The sequence below is a fragment of the Polypterus senegalus genome, chromosome 7 (genome assembly GCF_016835505.1).
Source record: "Polypterus senegalus isolate Bchr_013 chromosome 7, ASM1683550v1, whole genome shotgun sequence".
Taxonomy (NCBI): Eukaryota; Metazoa; Chordata; class Cladistia; order Polypteriformes; family Polypteridae; genus Polypterus; species Polypterus senegalus.
The window spans coordinates 25,945,412-25,966,305 of NC_053160.1; the positions used below are offsets into that span (position 1 = coordinate 25,945,412).

Here is a 20,894-nt window from a genome sequence, read left to right on the forward strand (position 1 = left end):
CTAAGTCAGAGTTTACCCCCTGACCTCACCGATCCGACTACTGTGTTCAATTCAAAGAAGTAGCATCGCAGTTGAATCCTGGACGGACGACCTCCTCAACCCTCGCTCTGACGATCATGCTCGATTCACCAAAAAAGGAAAAGCAATGCCCATCACATTTGATTCATCTAACTCCCTGATGCCCTAATGGTCCCCAAGGAGGACCAACCCCACACTGAAACAATTGCGCAAACTTCACGGAGGACACTCTCACAAACATACCGGCATGACATCGCAAAGGTTGGAAAACACTATCCTAAATCATAGTTGAAAATACATAGATCTGAAGTCGTTTACCAGGAACAGTAACTAAATAAGAATACAATATTCTTCTTTTACTTTTCTGCAGACTCAGATGGGTGGGAATTTCTCCTCATGACCTTAATACCCACAACCTTTTCATGTTACAGCCACTAATTATTGGGTCATTTCCATAGCTATGCAGTAACAACGTCTCCAAACAAATGAGACAGTAAAAATCATATTATAATAACACTGTCTGGAAGGACCTGAAGATCAGGTCGAGAATTCTTGGGTTAATAAACCTGTAGTTAAATGTAAATATTTTAGAAAACACCATAGAAAAGATGAAAAAGAAAGTTAAAGAAAAATGGAAATCATAAGAGATTTTTTTATTTTTTTTCTGAAGATGTCACTGTCACACGTTCCAATACATCACAGCATGTTTTAAAATGGTAACAGGCAACATGAAACCCGCAAAATTGTGGCACACTTTACCAAAACAAAACGGCACCTAAAGCAACATAAAAAAAAAATATTCAACTTTTAAACTAAACCCAAAAAAAGATGCAAAGATGATTTTTTCAGGACGCAGGAAAACTCTGTAAGAATGTAATAAAAATGGAAATCTCAACACATCATCTAGTTAACTGTTCCTAACAGTCATTTATTTATCTATTTTACTTTTGTCTTGCTCTTTGGTTTTTGACTGAGTCTTAGACATTGACTTTTATTACAGTTTCTCAAATTCAAGTACATCTTGTCCGGTTACCTCCATTTTCATGGTTACTACAACACTGCACATAGCACATTATTATCATTTATTTTTCTGCCCTCATAATTTTGTTTAGTATATTTTAGGCTAACTAAGGAGTCATTTTTGTTTTACATTTTCATGTATAGTTTGAATCTACTTCTTTCAGTGTAAATGGTGCACCCCGTTAAGGAAGGCAGGATTATACACAGCCTTTCTAAACCAAAGTGACATTCATACTTTGTTGCTTTGGTCTGTCACACTCCATAAAGACATTCCCATTTTCGATTTAAAGGAAGAAGAAAAACAAGCAGCTACCACAAGTTTATTGGGGAAAAACATGGAGGTGTTCCAGTCAAAATGTTGTGTTTGCCATTAAAAAAAGAGAATTACAAATTCAAACAACCAGACTTCCTTTCCTGGAAAACCCTGAACTTCTACACAATGTTATCTTTTGTAAGGGCCGTTTTTACAAGGCTGATAATGAATCAAAGAAGGCAATAGTCTGCTGTGCATTGTGGAATGATATTATTGGGACAGTGCTACCTTACATCTCTTTATTTTATATCGGCATTAACTTTTCTTTTTGGGTAGGAACAATATATGGAGTTGTTGGATATTACCTTTTAATTTTTTCTGGTACACACTTTTCCACACACTTATCTGCCTTCCTCCAACCCTCTCCTGTCAGTCAAGGCCTTGTCAAACACCTGCCTTCCAACAGCTCCAAGTCCAGTAATGCTATGGCCAGTAGGTGCTTTTAAGCTCTTGACTCTCACTACTTCTGGGTGTGCAACAGAAACGTTTTCCTGGATCTCAGAAGACTTGAAATTCAGTTGTTGTATGAGTAGAGCTTCCCCTAGGAGTCCCAGGAGTCCTTATTCCAGTACAGCATTATGAACAGTTATGGACAAAGGTTTTGAGAATGACACAACTAATGGTTTTCACAACGTTTGCTGCTTCAGTGTTTTTAGATCGTTTTGTCAGATGTTTCTGTGGTATACTGAAGTATAATGACAAGCATTTCATACGTTTCAAAGGCTTTTATTGAGAATTACATTAAGGTTATGTATGCAAAGAGTCAACATTTGCAGTGTTGGCCCTTCTTTGTCAAGACCTCTGCAATTTGCCCTGGCATGCTGACAATCGACTTCTGGACCAAATCCTGACAGCAGCCCATTCTGGCATAATCAATGCTTGGAGTTTGTCAGAATTTGTGGATTTTTGTTTGTCCACTCACCTCTTGAGGATTGACCACAAGTTCCCAATGGAATTAAGGTCTGGGGAGTTTCCTGGCCATAGACCCAAAAATTCGATGTTTTGTTCCCTGAGCCACTTAATTATCACTTTTGCCTTATGGCACGGTGCTCTATCATGCTGGAAAGGTCACTGTTCATGACCAAACTGTTCTTGGATGGGTGGGAGAAGTTGCTTTCTGAGGATGTTTTGGTCTCATTCTTTATTCATGGCTATGTTCTTAGGCAGAATTGTGAGTGAGCCCACTCCCCTGGCTGAGAAGCAACCCCACACATGAATGGTCTCAGGATGCTTTACTGTTGGCATGACCAGTGCTGGATTAACCATATAAGCAAAGTAAGCACATGCTTAGGGCATCAAGGGGGCAGCACAAAAATTTTTCATGGGTGAATTTATCACATAAATTATTAAATTAATTAAATTTATAGCCATTTTTAAAATTTAATGAAAAATGAATAATGCCTCCCTGTACCTCCCTATGCCGTCACTGTTTGTAGATGGCGCCTTACACAGTGCGTTCAGCATACTGGTGCCATCTACGATGGGGAATTCCCGTTTAATGGTGATTCCTTTAAATGCCATGTTATATCAAAGTATTGTGAAAATAATTTGATACAAAACAATATGTTATATTTTTAAATAATAGTTGATTAAAAATTATTATCACGTATTTGTTGTGTTTCGTGAATTATCTGTTATTTAACTTAAAATAAAGTTCTAGTGCGTAGAAAGCATTATTTTTTGTTTTAAGTAAAAACAAAAAATCGTCCCAGTTTCAGGAAAAATATTCTGGTAAGCCTATTTAATTCTATTCTTGGATATTTTTAAATTCATTTACATTATGTAAAAGTGAAAATCGTACAGCTGATTAGTATTGGATAAAATTGCTTATAACTTTTTACTAATAAAGATTTATTAACAAAATATTCTTCAAATCTTGTACCAAGAATATGTGTAAATAGATTTGCTAAATTGACACAAAAGCCATAAATAAATTAAATAATCAAAATGGTAAATCTATGGTTTTCGTGTCAAAACGAAAACGGTACATTTCAAAAAAACCTTTAAAATCGACCCCAAATGTTAAAATTTGTAAAATTTCAGATGCCATTTTCTCTTCAAGTAATGATAAAAACGCGACCAGATCTTTATCGAAAAGCAGTGCCGCACAAAATACATTTTTAAATCAATTTTAAGGTTAAAGTCAATTTCTACAGGTTTTGGCAGGAGATAATTTGTAGTCCTTAGAATTATGGCAGATAAAGTTAATATCTGTAGCCATTTAAGCCACTTTGAAGTCAGTTTGAGACCTAAAACATCCTTAAATATGAGATGTAAAAAATTTTTAAAAAGCTGAAACAAAATCTGCGCTAATTGATATTTTGGAATTTGGTTTGCTTAATCAAAAAGTAGAGATTTTTACAAAAATTTTGGTCCTAGTCTCATTTTGATATGACAATTTTCCCGACCCCTAGGTACTATAACAATTAAAGTCGTTCAGTTTAAGACATGGAGGCTGCAGTTTTTAAGCATTACATTGCCGTACAACTTTAACTGTCATGAATTTTTACCATTTTTATTATTTATTTATGACTATTGCGTTCATTATTTAGCAAATCTTTTACACACCTTCTTAATATAAGGTTTAAAGAATATTCTGTGAAAATTTTGTAACTAAATCTTTCTTAGTAAAAAAGTTATCAATAAATTTATCCAATAGTAATTAGCTGTACGATTTTGACTTTTACATAATGTACAGGGTGGGCCATTTATATGGATACACCTTAATAAAATGGGAATGGTTGGTGATATTAACTTCCTGTTTGTGACACATTAGTATATGTGAGGGGGAAACTTTTCAAGATGGGTGGTGACCATGGTGGCCATTTGGAAGTCAGCCATTTTGGATCCAACTTTTGTTTTTTCAATAGGAAGAGGGTCATGTGACACATTAAACTTATTGGGAATTTCACAAGAAAAACAATGGTGTGCTTGGTTTTAACGTAACTTTATTCTTTCATGAATTATTTACAAGTTTCTCTTTGTTTACAGCCATTGACATGTCGCAGAGGTTAACACGTGAGGAGCGGATAGAAATTGTGTTGATGTCTGGTGAACTCAGTAACCGGGTCATTGCCGCAGATTTCAATGCAAGACACCCTACGAGACCACCCATCTCCCATGCTACAGTTAGCAAACTGCTTGCTAAGTTTCGTGAAACTGGTTCAGTGTTGGATTTGCCAAAATGTGGACGCATGAAAACTGTCACTAATGAAGAAACATCAGTGGCTGTCCTAGCTTCATTCAGCAAGAGCCCACAGCGTAGCACTCGCCGCATGTCACTGGAGAGTGGCATTAGTCGAACATCCCTTCGGCGGATATTAGCTACTCACAAATGGCACCCTTACAAACTCCAGCTACTGCAGCATCTCAATGAGGATGACCCAGATCGGCGCACTAAATTTGCAGAATGGGCAAAACAAAAATTGGAACAGGCCCCTCAGTTTACGCAGAAGATTTTGTTCAGTGATGAGGCAAACTTTTATGTGAATGAAGTTAACAAACAAAACCACTGCTATTGGTCTGACATTAACCCACATTGGATACATCCCTCCAAGACTGCTGGAACAAAAAAATTGATGGTATGGTGTGGTATATGGGGTACAAAGATAGTGGAGCCATTCTATCATCAATGGAAACCTCAAGGCCACTGGATATGCGAAATTGCTACATGATGATGTGTTTCCCTCTTTATGCACTGAAGCTGGCACGTTCCCCCGAGTTTTTCCAGCAAGATGGTGCACCACCACATTATGGGTGTCAGGTCCGAGCATTCCTAGATGAACAGTTTCCTGGAAAGTGGATTGGTCGTCGTGGGCCAGTTGAATGGCCCCCAAGGTCTCCCGATCTGACCCCCTTAGACTTTTATCTTTGGGGTCATCTGAAGGCAATTGTCTATGCTGTGAAGATACGAGATGTGCAGCACCTGAAACTACGGATACTGGAAGCCTGTGCTAGCAATTCTCCTGCGGTGTTGCTATCAGTGTGTGAAGAGTGGAAGAAGAGGGTTGTATTGACAATCCAACACAATGGGCAGCACATTGAACACATTTTATAAGTGGTCAGAAACTTGTAAATAACTCATGAAAGAATAAAGTTACGTTAAAACCAAGCACACCATTGTTTTTCTTGTGAAATTCCCAATAAGTTAGATGTGTCACATGACCCTCTTCCTATTGAAAAAACAAAAGTTGGATCCAAAATGGCCGACTTCCAAATGGCCACCATGGTCACCACCCATCTTGAAAAGTTTCCCCCCTCACATATACTAATGTGCCACAAACAGGAAGTTAATATCACCAACCATTCCCATTTTATTAAGGTGTATCCATATAAATGGCCCACCCTGTAGTTACGGATGATTCTTTTTTCTACTTCCTGCCTAGAATTCATACAATCCTTCATACGGCACTTGTCAGTCCCCCCCTCCCGTCACCTTAAAATCACATGATTCAGCATCAGCAGTAAGCTGGGAATTAAAATGTCTGTATTATTCAGTTTATGAAATGCATAAAAAGTAGGAGAAAATTAAGATAAAAATAAAATGAAGCATACAAAAATACATATTATTTTCCTTCTTACTATAAGTATGTATTGTTTAATTTCAAATTTTCGATACTAAAATAAAATTTTATTTTCTAGTTTGTTATTGTTTTAATATTTTGAATTAATAGTGTAAGGGGCACCAAAATTACTTAGTGCTTAGGGCATCTAAGGGTCTTAATCCGGCCCTGGGCGTGACTCATGACTGATGGTAGAGTTAACCTTTACCTTTTTGCAGATGCCCCAAACATTCGGAAAGGGGATTCATCAGAGTAAATGACTTCACCCCAGTCCTCATCAGTCCAATCCTGTACGTTTTAAAGAATATCAGTCAGGCCATCTTCCAAAAGTCTTCGCCTCACAGTGTGTGCAGATGCACTCACACCTGCCTGCTGCCATTCCGTAGCAAGCTTTGCACTGGTGGTGCCCAACGATCCCACAACTGAATCAACTTTAAGAGACGTTCCTGGCACTTGCTGGACTTTCTTGAGCGCCCTGTATCCTTCTTCGCTACTGAAGTGGAAATGGGTTTTTTGGGATTAAGTTCATTTTCATGGTAAAGAGGGATTTTGCAATTAATTGCTATTCATCTGATCACTCTTCATAACATTCTGGAGTAGATGCAAATTGCCATCATAAAAACTGAGGCAGCAAACTTTGTGAAAGTTAATATTTGTGTCATTCTCAAAACTTTTGGCCATGACTGTAGTTGTATTGCTGAAATCCAGATGTTCTGTCCTCCCTGGTTCCCTTGAGGAGCTATGACACAATGCACTGGATCTACAGTATATATTGCCCTCTAACAGCTTGGCTAACTCCACTCAGAGTAAAACAAGAACCTATACTTAATCTTTGATCATGAATTCCCCAATTACATGTTGGCAGTGACAAAATCCTGTAGGTCAACCAAGGTGTTACTATTCATGTTTCTTTTACGATACTTTTACACATCTAAGAATGTAGCAAAGATAGAAAAACAAAACTGGGAGATCACAGGTTTACTGACATATTGTAGATGACTCACATGCACCTATGTTTTATTTTATTTGTTATAATTGTATAATGCATAAATGTAAAGTCTTACTTACCACAAGAGCAAAACACAGGCAAAAATTATCAGGCTGCCCACCGTCTTAACCATGGTTTCTTGAGTATGTGAGTCAAAAAACTCAAGGTCTTAAAGAAAATACAGTAGATATATATTTTAGTTAAATATCAGTCTATCCAACCTAATTATGTACATTGGTGGTCACAATATTAAGTGCAATGCAACACAATCTATATAGTATGCAAATATGGTCAAGAAATTTAGTTATTTAGTTTCCACTAAATATTAAAACGGGCAAGATGTCTAATCAAAATGAGTTGGACCGTGGCATGTCTATTTATGCCCAGGGTGGTGGTAACAAAATCTCAGAAACAGCTGCCCTGCTGTGATCTTGACATACTACACAGTCTCTAGAAGTTTACAGAGTAGAGTGAGATAAAAATTAAAGATCCAATGAGGGTCTGCTCTGTGGGTGCAAACACCCTGTCAATGAGAGAATTCCTGGACCATACAAGATAACAGAAAAAACACAAATACTCCAATAAGAGAACTTCACAACTTGAGTGTGAAGAAGGGCATCTCTGAACAATGTATCAGATCTTGAAGTGGAAGGGCTGCAGTAACAGAAGACAACCCTGGGTTCCAATCATGAGGCAGATGATCGAGTAACGCTGGAGCACTTTGGATTGAAAGAACGTCGCCTGGTCTGACAAATGTTGATTTCTGTGGCAACATGCAGATAGCAGAGTAAGATTCTGATACTACTGTAATAGCATAAAGTCGTGGATCCATCTGTTCTATCTGCAATAGTCAGAGAGGCTTTATGTCAAGGACTAGGAGGAGAAAAATGGTAAGAAAGCATGCCCTGTTCTTAACGTGAGATCAAAATGATCTTGCAAACAAATTCTAAATGTTGATTCAAATAACAAAACCATAAAACAAAAGCTGTCTTTTACCAACAGAAATACACCAAAACTATTGGTACATTGAAAAAAACTCAATATATCAGATAATTGAAGGACGTTTTCACCAACTTTTATATGGTCATTGTGATGTCTTCTGGGTAAAATCCACATGGAAATCCCAAGACTAAATAACAGAAAGTGATGGTGCCCAATATGGCACTGCAAAAGTTGTATAACTTTAAAATGTATAACTTTTCTTAGGAGGCTTTCAACATAAAACTAATGCCAGAAACTGATTTCCTGAAGTAAAAAAGGAAAACCAAAAAACAATGTATATTTTCACATGTTGCGGAAAACACAAAATAATTCATGAACAACGTCGATCATAATACCATCTTGCCTTATGTTAGACATACAGCCTAATGGTGGTAGTTTCATTGAGTGGGAAATATTTTCTTGGTGCCCATACTGTACTAAGCCTCATTTTAAAGTTTATCTGTGCCATACCTTCTCTATGCCAAAATGTTCAAAAGCCCGCTGTTTAAAATGCTACCAATGAAAGATGTCATTTTGAGGGCTAACTGCTCAATTGCTCTGCAGCACAGCAGTAGCAGCAGCTCATGTTAAAGTAACTACTGAATAATCCCCAAATATTTATTGTCAAGTTTGAATGAAGTACAGAAGGTAATGCAAAAAATTTTGGCCAAGTCTTTTGCATTACCTATATCTGAAGGAATGTATTTAGTTGTAGATGTAGATCAATCAACACCTGTCAAGATCAATGCATATAAAGCTAAATCAAAATAGTAAAACCAATCAACATACTGGAAAAAACATAACCATTAATAATGTATTACATATCTTAACCAATATGATAAAGTCAACATTCAATTCTAAATGAATGCCGTGAGAAATCAAGAAAAATGACACCTGTTATTGGCTAACTAAAAAGATTACAATATGCAAGCTTTCGAGGCTTGCATATTGTAATCTTTTCAGTTAGCCAATCAAAGGTGTCATTTTGCTTGATTTCTCACTACATTCACAATGGCTAACACGGTACAACATCCTAGTACTAAATGAATGCCGTAAGCCAAAATATACACTATAAACTGATGTTCTTTACCCTTCAGACTCAACTGGTATATATGGAAAGACAGATAGTGAGTGCTTGGCTGCAGGACATTGCAGGTAGCAAGGATGCCACCAAGATGGATAGAAAGTCCCAAAATGAAGGACAGTGTGCATGCCATTGTGATAATGGCTTTTTGGGGAGTGGTAAGGGCTGTAGGGCATGGTGCCCCTAAGCTGTTAAAGCTGCTAACTTACAAGTCCACAGACCTTCATCTGAATCCAAGCGTACTCCCTGTCTGAGAGGAGATTGCATGTTGTCCAAATGTCTATGTAGGTAGAGATGTGCAGACTCAAGTCATTTTTAAGTGAGGGTGTTATGTGAGATTTTACAGCCCTTGGTGGTTGTAAATGACACTGCATTCCTGACCCACATATTTACCTAAAGACTTTGATATTCTCCTCTAATCTCAATCTATTTAGTTTGAAGTGCCTTGGGCAGGAGTTCTCCCCAAAGCAAATCTTTGGTATAATGCAATTTTTGCTTTTTTTTTTGTTTTTAATTCAGAAAGACAACAAAGATATCACTTACATTTCTCCCAGGTCTTATGTAGATTTGATGCAAAGTCTATTAAAACATAAATAACAATATTTAAGTTCAAGATCAGTTTTTCTTATGTGAAAATTATACAATAAAATTCTTATATGGCTTCTGGTTTCCTCTTGTCTTTAAATCTTTTATTAACTAAGAGTTGCTGTTTTTCAGTGCAACAGAGGACCACATTATTGGCCACAATGTGCACATGCCACCACTTTGCTTGTGTGTCCCTGTTACTCCACAGCAGCAGTTGCCTGCCTGACTGAAACATTTTGTGCCTGTAGTACTACCAGTTTCACCTACCACTCTTCGTCTCTGCAGTGACACATTATTGTGACACTATGGGTTATTAGTACGGTGCAGCAGTCAACTATGAGTTCAAGATTATTGGCTGTGACTAGCTGGATTTTCAATCAAATATTTGTCTACATGGATAGTGGCAGTGGAGGAAAACCACAATCTGCAGAGTCATTCCACTGAGTATCTAGTGAGGCTCCAAGAGCCTCAACTCTGTTTTGTTCCTGGAAGTGCCTGGGACTGGAGCTCGCCAGAAGCAAATCTTTGGTAAAATATGGCTTCTATTTCCATTTTATTAATTCAGAAAGGCAAAAAAGAGAGCACTTACCTTTCTGTGAGACATCAGGTTCTTTTATTGTGATGCCTACAAATAAAAAAAATACAATATTTAAGTTCAAGCTGAACTTTTTTTATATGTCTATACCATGTTCCACAATTTTGAAGTCACTAATTGCTTTGAACTGTCTATCATCACCTGGAAAATCCAGGAACAGCCTTGTAGCAGCTGTGTAGTCCTTCCTGTTCACATGGTTATATTTTGGCCAGTTAAATTTAGTATATTGAACCAGACTGGGAAAAGTGTAGAAGAGTCAGGTTAATTTATTCACTGCCTCAGATATTAAGAATTCACTTTGTCTATCATGGAGCCACATGTTGAATGCCAGCTTATTTTTTCAATTTGCAAACCATTTACTGCACTATTTCGTAGGACTTCTTTATTTTGTGTTTTCCTTATTGAGTTAAATTTATAAAATTCTCATACCTGCTTAATTAATTGCATGGCTATAGGAGGGCAGGACCTCTGACTACTACAATAGACATAAGACAGTAAACAATCAACCTTGGACAGGGTGCCAGTCCATTGCAGGACCCACTGACACACACCAACGCTGGTGTGAATTTGGGATAGCCAATCAGCCTCATCTGTACACCTTTGGGGATGTGGAAGAAAAACCTGGAGTTTATTTAGAGTACAATCCATGCAAACATGAGTGGACATGCATAACTTCCCACAAAAAACAACTAGGCACAGGATATTCAATGTTGCAGGAAATGTAAGAAGCACAAAGAAGGAACCATTTCGGGATGGGATGGTTCATCACTGGTTAAGCTTTCTCACTCTGGTCCAAATATAAATTGTTAGTAAACTCTGCAAGTCTTTTCAATATGAGAGGAAACTGGAACATCTAAAGGAAGAAATAAGGGAGAATGTGCAGACTCTACTTTAACAGTGACCTGGCCACACTACTTTTACTTAAGATTATAAAATGTCCTCAGACATTGAGAAGAAGAGTCTCTCTGACTATACAGTGAATTTTGTAAGCTGGAATGTCAAAGGTTTCAACTACGATCTAAAGAGAAAAATGGCATTCTCCTACGTAACATCCCTAAATGCTAAGATAGCATTTTTACAGAAGACTCACTTAAGATGTAAGGACCAGTTTTGTTTGCATAGAGATTGGAACAGTTAAGTTTTTCATCTCAGCTGAACAAGGAAAACCAGATGTTTGGGAATCTTAATACATAAAACATTTCATTTTTAACACCAAACATAGTATCTGAACTGGAAGGGTGCTATGCCATGATGATGGGCAATTTATTCATGCATAATTTTAATATTTATGCACCTAATGTAGACAAATTAAGTATATAGATAATGTTTTTGCATCTTATGTACAATTACAATTCAAACAGAACAGTATATAATGTTTTTGCGTCTTATATACAATTACGCTTCAAATTTAACTTCCAAGCAACATGATTTTTCCACTACTTTCAAATTAGAGAGTTAGCTAAAAGAAACCTACCTGATTTTCTACACCTCCCATCCATTTCTATTCCAGAAGGAATACTGATCTGTCTTGAAGACACAGACAGCATCTCAATAATATATAAAAAACATCTGAAAGATCCTAGGGTACAGTGGGAAAGGATCTTTCAATTAATCCCTCAGGAAGGAGTGGGAGGCAGCCATGCATTGACTACACTCTAGCTCTATTTGCACAAAGTATTCAATAATTTGATTTAAATGAAATTCAATGAATTTTTTAAATTCAACTTAAATTGAAATGTTGCAATCTATCTTCAGCCTCACTGGGCCACATGTTTTGGGAGTGCACCAAATTAACATAATTTTGGCCAAAAACTTTTGAATGTTTATCAGACAGCCTTGGTGTCACAACCACTCCTAAAACATTAACAGCTATGTTTGGTGGACTCCCAAATGGGTTTAAAGTGGAAAAAGACAAACTGAGTATAACTGCCTTTACCTCACTATTAGCACGTAGATTTATCTTGTTGAACTGGAAAAATCCCAACCCACCTTTTATAAGTCAGCAGGTGTCTGATGTTCTATACTGTTTGACATTGAAAAAGAAATGATCACTTAGAGCAGGGGTGTCCAAACGTTTTCCAAAGAGGGCCAGATTTGGTGAGGTGAAAATGTGTGGGGGCTGACCATTCAGCCTGACATTCTTTGAACTATTAACATTAAATGCAAATGAACTATTTTATGACATTTGTATTGCAAATGACATACTTGTCTTCACAAAGAACACAAATACATCTAAACTAAGTTTTTACCAAAATCACTCTGCCTTTCATATTTGAAGACCACATAAAATGAAGAAAATGTCTGTCTGGAACAAAAAACCTTCGGGAAGATTAAACATATCTAGATTCATTTGAAACATTACATATTATTCACTATTAAATGCTCACTGTAAACTTCTAAATTCAAAACATGTGAACAGGATAATAATACTAATAGTTATCTTATTCAGAAGTACAAAACACTGAGGGCTATATGAATTCACTCCTTCTTTCGTTTTTCAATTGACCATCAAAAATTAAAAAATGAAAATATGTTATTTGATTTTGAATTTGATATCAAAAACGAAAAAAGCCGAGTTTTTCATTATTTCAATTTTAGACTCGGATCAAAAATATGAAATGCAAAAACGGGCTGCCAGACCGAATTTGATTTTAATATTTCATTTGTTGGGTTTAAGAGACCTTATTTGATTGTCAATCAAAAAACAAAAGAACAAATGATACACGGATTGAAAAGGGTCCGTGTACTTTTTGGTATTTAAAATTTCATTTTAGAAGCAAAAATGAAAATACGAAAATGAAAGGAATTTTCAGATTTTGATTTTTGATTAAAGAATAAAATGAGAGAAAATAAGGTATTTTGTAATTCTGTGGTAACAAATAGCAGTCATAAAGTTAAAATTATACATTTTATTTTTTTTCTTTATCTGAAAGACCGACGGCCTTGAAGTTACATCCTCTGCTGGGCCGTGTAACTTCAAGGCCGTTGATCGATGTGTTGTGAGGAAGATGTTGGGAGGTTCGCACGTATCGTCAAAAATTGCGCAGAAGAAGTACTTCCCGTTTCAGACAAAGAAAATGCGTCTGTTTTGTTGTTTTTGAGCTATTACACTTTCATTATTTGAATCACAAATAAATCCAGAAAAATATGTGCAATTTTATGTTTTTTGACTGCTGTTACCATAGAATTAAAAAATATCTTATTTTCTCTCATTTTATTCTTTAATCAAAAATCAAAATCTGAAAATTCCTTTCATTTTCGTTTTTTCGTTTTTGCTTCTAAAATGAAATTTCAAATACCAAAAAGTACACGGACCCTACCTGCCTGTCATTTAGAATTTTAAAAAAGATCATTAGAAAAAAAAAAAATCACCAAAATTACATAGAGATGTTTTGTTGGGACTCCAGATGTGTTCTAGTAGTGCAATGCCCAACTACAGTAATCCCTCCTCGATCGTGGGGGTTGCGTTCCAGAACCCCCCGTGATAGGTGAAAATCCGCAAAGTAGAAACCATATGTTTGTATGGTTATTTTTATATACAGTATTTTAAGCCCTTAGAAACTTTCCCACATTGTTTATAAATATTCTCCGCACAGTTATACAGTAAACCCTCGTTTGTCGTGGTTAATCCGCTCCAGACAGATAAATGAATTTCCACGAAGTTGGATTCTTTATTTATAAATCTAATATTTTCGCATTTAGAGCATAGAAAACCTGTTTATGACCTTCTAAATACGTTTTTTAACATTATTAGAGCCCTCTAGACATGGAATAACACCCTTTAGTCAAAAGTTTAAACTGTGCTCCATGACAAGACAGAGATGACAGTTCTTTCTCACAATTAAAAGAATGTAAACATATCTTCCTCTTCAAAGGAGTGCGCGTCAGGAGCAGAGAATGTCAGAGAGTGAGAGAAAAGTAAACAAGCAAAAATCAATAGGGCTGTTGGGCTTTTAAGTATGGGAAGCACCGTGATAAAGCGGCCGCAATGAAAGGATCAATGTGAAGGTAGTCTTTCAGCATTTTTTACAGGCGCGTCCGTATCTTCTAAGCAAACAGCCACTGTGCAAACAGCCCCTCTGCTCACACCCCCTCTGTCAGGAGCAGAGAATGTCAGAGAGAGTGAGAGAGACAGAGAAAAGCAAACAATTAGAAATATATACGGGATGCTAGAGCTTTGATGTGTGCGAAGCACCGCGCGGGAAGTATATCTTATATCATTGAGGAGTTTTATTTAATACGTAATACGTGTTCTGATTGGGTAGCTTCTCAGCCATCCGCCAATAGTGTCCTTTGTATGAAATCAACTGGGCAAACAAACTGAGCAAGCATGTACCTTAAATTAAAACACCCATTGTCCGCAGAAATCCACGAAGCAGCGAAAAATCTGTGATAAATATTTAGATATGCTTACTTTTAAAATCCGCGATGGAGTGAAGCCGCGAAAGTCAAAGCGCGATATAGTGAGGGATCACTGTATTCCAATATCAATCTTGATGTTCATTATCCTAAAGATACATCCTAGACAGAATAGAAGCTTAAAGCTCCATGTTACTGTGAGAGTACTGTACATATGCTCAACCTCTTCTGTAGGAATCAAAAACAGGAAAGAGTGCTTGCTATGAAAACTATGACAGCCGCAGAACGGGGTGAGGAAGCTTCTTGTATAGTGAGATTCTTCTGTGGACGGTAATATGCATGGTTGGGTGTTCTGGTGCATCTGTGTTGAGAAACTATACAGCATTTAACACTTTTAAAAATGGTACTACACTGCTTCATGTTGATATGACCAAGAGGTATATATAGAATTGATTTTCCTGGTGTATACAGATTACACGCATAACATAAGGAAACACCAAAGTGAGGACAAGGCTCCTTGTTTTCCACTTCAAAAAACATTTAAATGTCTGCAAAAAACTCTTTTTAGTGTCTTTTGTGTTTCACAATTGCCAAAACACCTATAAAACGAACCATATGCTAATCGAAACTTGCTTGTTTTGGTCATCCCTGTCCATAATACATATAAAATTAACACATTAAACTATACAAGAATGGTGAAGGAGTTGCTGCTCTTTTCATTACTTCAGCGGAAAAAATGGTACTCACCGTGACTCTGAATTGAAGAAAACGTGAGGTAAAAAATATATGCGCATATTGTTCCTAACTGCAGTGGATTCGACTGTGGATTCCCTAAAATTAAAAAGGAGAACAACAAATTTCACCAAAGGTAAGTTGCTATTGGCCATATTAAATTAAGTACACATAAGAAAATGAATAGGATATGGGAGCCTAACATCATCCTTCCTTTTACTAAGGTTCTAGTCTTTCTGAAACTGTTGTCATTTTTGTAACTCTGCTTCACTCATTCCAAAAATTTAATTTTACATGCTGGCTGCCCAAATTATTACCCCTTACTTGCTTTATTAAAGGGATCAGGAGATGGAATGAGAACCAAAGGTGATACTGGGGGATCAGAAAGTCAGTACCGGCTAGATGGATGCATAATCAAAACCAAATTGCTAATGAAATTCGTGGTCATATATTTGTGCTAGATTTGTTATCTTTTAATTCAGAACAGCGCACTTTTTTTCTAAGAGTCCTTAATCATGGATGCTGTGAAGCACACGGCAAAGACTGTTAAAGAATCACGCCAATGAAGCAATGTGGTGCGACTCTGGAGCCGCTCCCTCAGCAACCACATATACCATCATAGTGATGAGACCACAAAAGGCACCTGTTACCATAATGGTACCATTGCCATTATCATTTGGTGCCCACGAAAAGCAACATGCAGTCACAGAAAAGCAAAACAGTTAATGCTAAAGTCTATTAAAAAATGTCTAGACAATAATTTACAAAACCAACATACATGGTGAATCTTTGATTTCAAACCATTTGAAAATACCAAATAATCACAAAATACAAGATGTATTCAATCAAAAAATATAAATAGTCTGTCTGATAAGCAGTCAAAGATTTTGGTCCAAAATGATGTTTGGTGCATTCCCAACACACGTGGTCCAGTGAGGCTGGAACTCGATTGCAACGTTCACAGGTTGGATCTTGCCCTGGATACATTTTCGGCAATTTTAAATTAAATAAATGTCCTTGAGTACCATGAAAATTCTATACATTATGTCAGTGGTGGGTCATCAAGGCCTTCTCTGCTGGCTTAAATGCTTAAAAGGCAATAAGATGCTGCAGATGTTCTACCAGACAGTTGTGGTGAGTGCCATCTTCTACACGGTAGTGTGCTGGGGAAGCAGCATAAATAAGAAGGACGCCTGGACAAACTGATGAGGAAAGCAGGCTGTATTGTAGACACGGAGCTGGACAGTTTGACATCAGAGCGACGGGCGCTGAGCAGGCTCCTGTCAATCATGGAGAATCCACTGCATCCACTGAACAGGATCATCTCCAGACAGAGGAGCAGCTTCAGCGACAGACTGCTGTCACCGTCCTGCTCCACTGACAGACTGAGGAGATCATTCTTTCCCCACATTATGCGATTCTTCAATTCCACCCGGGGGAGTAAACGTTAACATTATACAAAGTTATTGTCTGTTTTACCTGCATTTTTATCGCTCTTTAATTTACTATTGTTTTTTATTGTTTTGTATCAGTATACTGCTGTTGAATTATGTGAATTTCCCCTTGGGATGAATAAAGTATCTATCTATCTATACACAAGGCAAAAATCACTGACTTATGTTTTATTCTATTATTTTTGTATTAATATATTTTTCTATGAATATGTATTAAATAATTCCCAATAGTCTATTCTGTTCTTTTATTAGCTTTTCTCTTGGTTGCGCTGCTTCCAGTAGTGTATGTTTTATCCAATCATGTGCTGCCAGGGTAAAAGAAATCTGCCATGAGCCTTCAGAATCAACAGTGCAGGCGCCTGTAGCTTAAAAAGGATAGCAATGAAACTGTTGCTTTAACTAATCAGATTTCGAGTTGGAGACACCAGGGCCATCTAGCAGGTATACGATAATGTAAAAAATTTTCACATCCCATGATTAGATGATCAGAAAGAGATCTGTAGTAACCCCCTCAAACTAAAACATATTTGTGTAGATTTAATAGCTGTCAATGGCTGACAAAGGATGTTTAGCAGTAACTATCCCCGTGTCCAGGGCTTCTGTTGAGCGGACATTCTCAGCCCTAAAGCGAATTAAAACCTATGCCAGAAATATGAACGTACAGACTCGACTTTCAGAATTAGCCACCATGGCGATCGAAAAGGACTTATTGTTGGAACTGAAACACACACATAACCTGTACAACAGAGTGATTGAACTGTTCTTGAGGAAAGAAAGGAGAATGGATTTTGTGTACAAATAATCAGTATTTTTGGTGAGTACAATGCATTTTATTTATATTTTTGTAATTTTATTATTTTGATATTGATGCTGCTGCTAAAGATGGTGTATGTAGTGCAGTGAAAGGAGACTTATTGAACTGTGTTAATTGGGTTTCTTGCTTTAGTAATAGCATTCATTCTCGCCACATAAGAACCCTGTCTGGGATGCCACGCCCTGTTATACTGCGTTTCTGTATAATATTGATGGTTTCTATAGCCGTGGCATCATAATGATGGTATTAAGAGGTGGATTAATTCAGGTAGGACACCACCGAAGGCCTAGGTATGAAATGCATGGCACGGCACGGCATGCTACTGCATTACGTATATGTGGTTGACTCTATGTGTAGGCCCAATGGACATGCATGATCAGAGGGGTGGTGGAGGGTGGCATGATCGTTCAATGGCTATTGTTACTGCCTCACAGACTCAGCATCTGGGGTTGACACCCCATGCTTTTCCATTGTCTAGAAGGGTTTTACTTTAGGTATTCTGGTTTTTCTTCTACAACCCTACAATTGTGTACAAGTGGGCACTACATTAAACTAGTGTATGTTTCCAGACAGTTTTACCAAGAAAAGCTCTGGCCCACCCAGGACCCCGAGTTGGATTAAGCAGGTTTGAATATGTTACATTATGTTATGATATACCAAGAACAAGTACCTACTTTATATAACAACTCTCTCATCCTTCCTATGTCTGGCATAACTACTTAGCTAAAGACATTTTATTTCTGAAAATCTACAAAATTTTCCATGAAACTGAAAAATAGTTATTGGAAAAGTGGGAAAGCTTGTAGAAAAGCAGTTCTATTATGTTTGTAACAAACATTTTGCAGGTGTAGAGTTTGCCTAATTGTTTATCATGGTACTGTTTATATAGAGTCACTAGCTGTGCTACCCATCTAAGATGGACTGAAATGTAAGTTGTTAGCGTTTGCAGTCCAGTGTGTCTGTCTGGTTGCTATGTCTCTGGTACATCTCATTGTCGTACAGAATTTGTAAAAGCAGAGCTAATATTTATGATGCGCCATCTGGTGGATAGCAGAGACCTTCTAACAGGGCAAAAAGACAGACACACAGACACTTTACTAAGGTGGATTTTCACTTGTACAGCGTACAGTAAAATTCTCATTGCCATGCACTAATCAACATTGACACTACTTTCAATTATAGCTGGAATGAATTTGAAATAATTACTATCTATCTATCTGTCTTTTAATCTTGGCTTTTAGTTTCACTCTTCTTGTGTTCCTTCTTGAAATGCTTCCATCCATTTTTAGAACCTGATTATTCCACAAAAGTGTGTCTGGAGCCTTACCCAGTGTTGACCACAAGACAAGGACCTCAAAAGCAACCTCAACAACATTTATTTCTATAGCACTTTTTCATACAAATGGTGTATTTCAAAGTGCTTTACAAGATGAAGAAAGAAAATGTATAAAAAATTAAAAATAAAATTAAACAATACTAAATAACAAAGAATAAGGTAAGGTTGGATTGCTGGGAGGACAGAATAAATAAACAAAAAGAAATACTGGAGAGAAAAAAACAAAATCAACAAAAGGCTTTCTATCTAACATAGATGATCTAAATCAGTCCTTATGGTTTTCAGGCTTCATGTGAGAGAAAGACCTGCCATGACTAGGGCACCAGTCCATCACAGGACACAATCACACTCACATTTAGAGCTACCAGTTCATCGAAACCGTGTATCTTAGAGACTTTTTGGGGTGTAGAGGAAAATCAAAAGAGTCGTGAGATGAACGTGCAAGTGTCATACAGACCGTAAGGAGGATCAGGCTTGTAACCCTATAACGCAGGAGCTGTGAGGAAGTAGTACTAGCAACTACGCTACCATGCCACCTCCTGGTTCCTGTTTTTTTCACACATGCACCTCCATAAAACACAATGCAAAACTGCCATGAGTTTGATATAAAGTCACTTTCAGTTTGCTGTCAAGTTATTGCCAAGTGGGACTTTTTATTTTTAAACTGAGGCGTTTGTGGTTACAGCATTTTGTTGCTGTTCCTTGTTTAACATTGAATGTAATTTCTAAGAAATGTACCAAATGACATTTTCTAGTGTAGAGAACTTAAACTTTGCAGTATAATTTCATGAAAAGTCATTTTTAAGGAAATGAAAAATGAAGACCGAACAATAACAAAACCTCAGCTTTGCATGTGATGTGAAGCAAGACCCACTCTTACCCATTTGAAGTCAAAACTCATTCAAGAGAGCTTTTGATTTTTTTGTTTTAATTGACTTGCCTAAGAAGTCAACAAAATGTAAAAAAGAATTCACAAAATAAACATTCATCCATCCATTATCCAACCCGCTATATCCTAACTACAGGATCACGGGGGTCTGCTGGAGCCAATCCCAGCCAACCGAGGACGCAAGGCAGGAAACAAACCCCGGGCAGGGTACCAGCCCATCGCAGACAAAATAAACATCTAGTAATTTATTTACTGAATGCAATTATTACCATTCAATGTTTGCAATGATCCTGAGATAATCTTAGCCAGTTTCGGAGTACCAACCAAAAACTAAACATTTTGAGGTAAGACCACATTTGACTAGTGATACTTGCTGATCCCAGGGCTGGAGAGTGGCGATGTGCTGTATGTACTCAGACTCTGAACCCTGGATGGGGCACCCTGCTTACTTGTTTTCTGTATGATTTGAAATTTTTTTATAATTTTTATTGTCAAAATTTGCGCATTTCCTGTTCAAATACAGGGGAGAAACACGAGGTGCGCAGAAACAAGCCGACCCCTCACCTTGGACTGCGCTCTCCCTCACACACTGGGTTGATGCATGCAATTGGCGCGTGCCTGTTGCTGTCTCTCTGTATGTCACCAATATAATGTTTGCAGACACGTTTATTATACACCCTGACTTTCCACAGTCTGCCTAATATCTTTAATGAATGTGTGTGACATATTTAGTTTTGCTGATCGGACATAAAACCACAGTGAAAAGGTACAAGGTGAGGCAGACAGTACCGTGCCACCCCAAAGGGGGCGCATGTGAGCCAAACAGGTGCTTGTTGCTGCTGTTCTTCCACACAGAGACTCTCAGTGCCAATAAGTTAGCGATATCAGAAAGTCAAGTGCACTGCAATGGTCCGTTTATTTTTATTTTTTGTTTCGACTGACTGCTAAAATTGAAGATTAAGATTTTTAAGACAAAAGGAAAATAACAAGACAAGAAAGTAACAGAGATTTTTGTGGAGAATCAAAGGCTCATGGACTTCATTTACAAATAAAGGTAAGTCCATAAACGGTTTTCAGTTTTATAAAAAAAAAAAAGGGATCAGACTAAAAAAAAAAAAAAATCCAATATTTAAAAACTATGTTTTGACCTTGAATAAAATGTTC

General features: G+C 37.2%; 1 protein-coding gene across 2 annotated transcripts in view; it reads right to left on the bottom strand.

Annotated features, from left to right (window-relative positions):
* Positions 1–20,894, bottom strand: part of LOC120532408 (serine incorporator 5-like) — a 68,912-nt gene that overhangs the window by 20,675 nt on the left and 27,343 nt on the right. For both annotated transcript variants that reach the window (XM_039758371.1, XM_039758370.1), the window contains 4 exons: positions 15,253–15,336; positions 10,141–10,176; positions 9,510–9,545; positions 6,982–7,069 (listed from right to left, as the gene is read on the bottom strand). In XM_039758371.1, the coding sequence (XP_039614305.1) occupies positions 6,982–7,069; positions 9,510–9,545; positions 10,141–10,176; positions 15,253–15,336 (244 nt within the window). The remainder of the gene's footprint in view (positions 1–6,981; positions 7,070–9,509; positions 9,546–10,140; positions 10,177–15,252; positions 15,337–20,894) is intronic.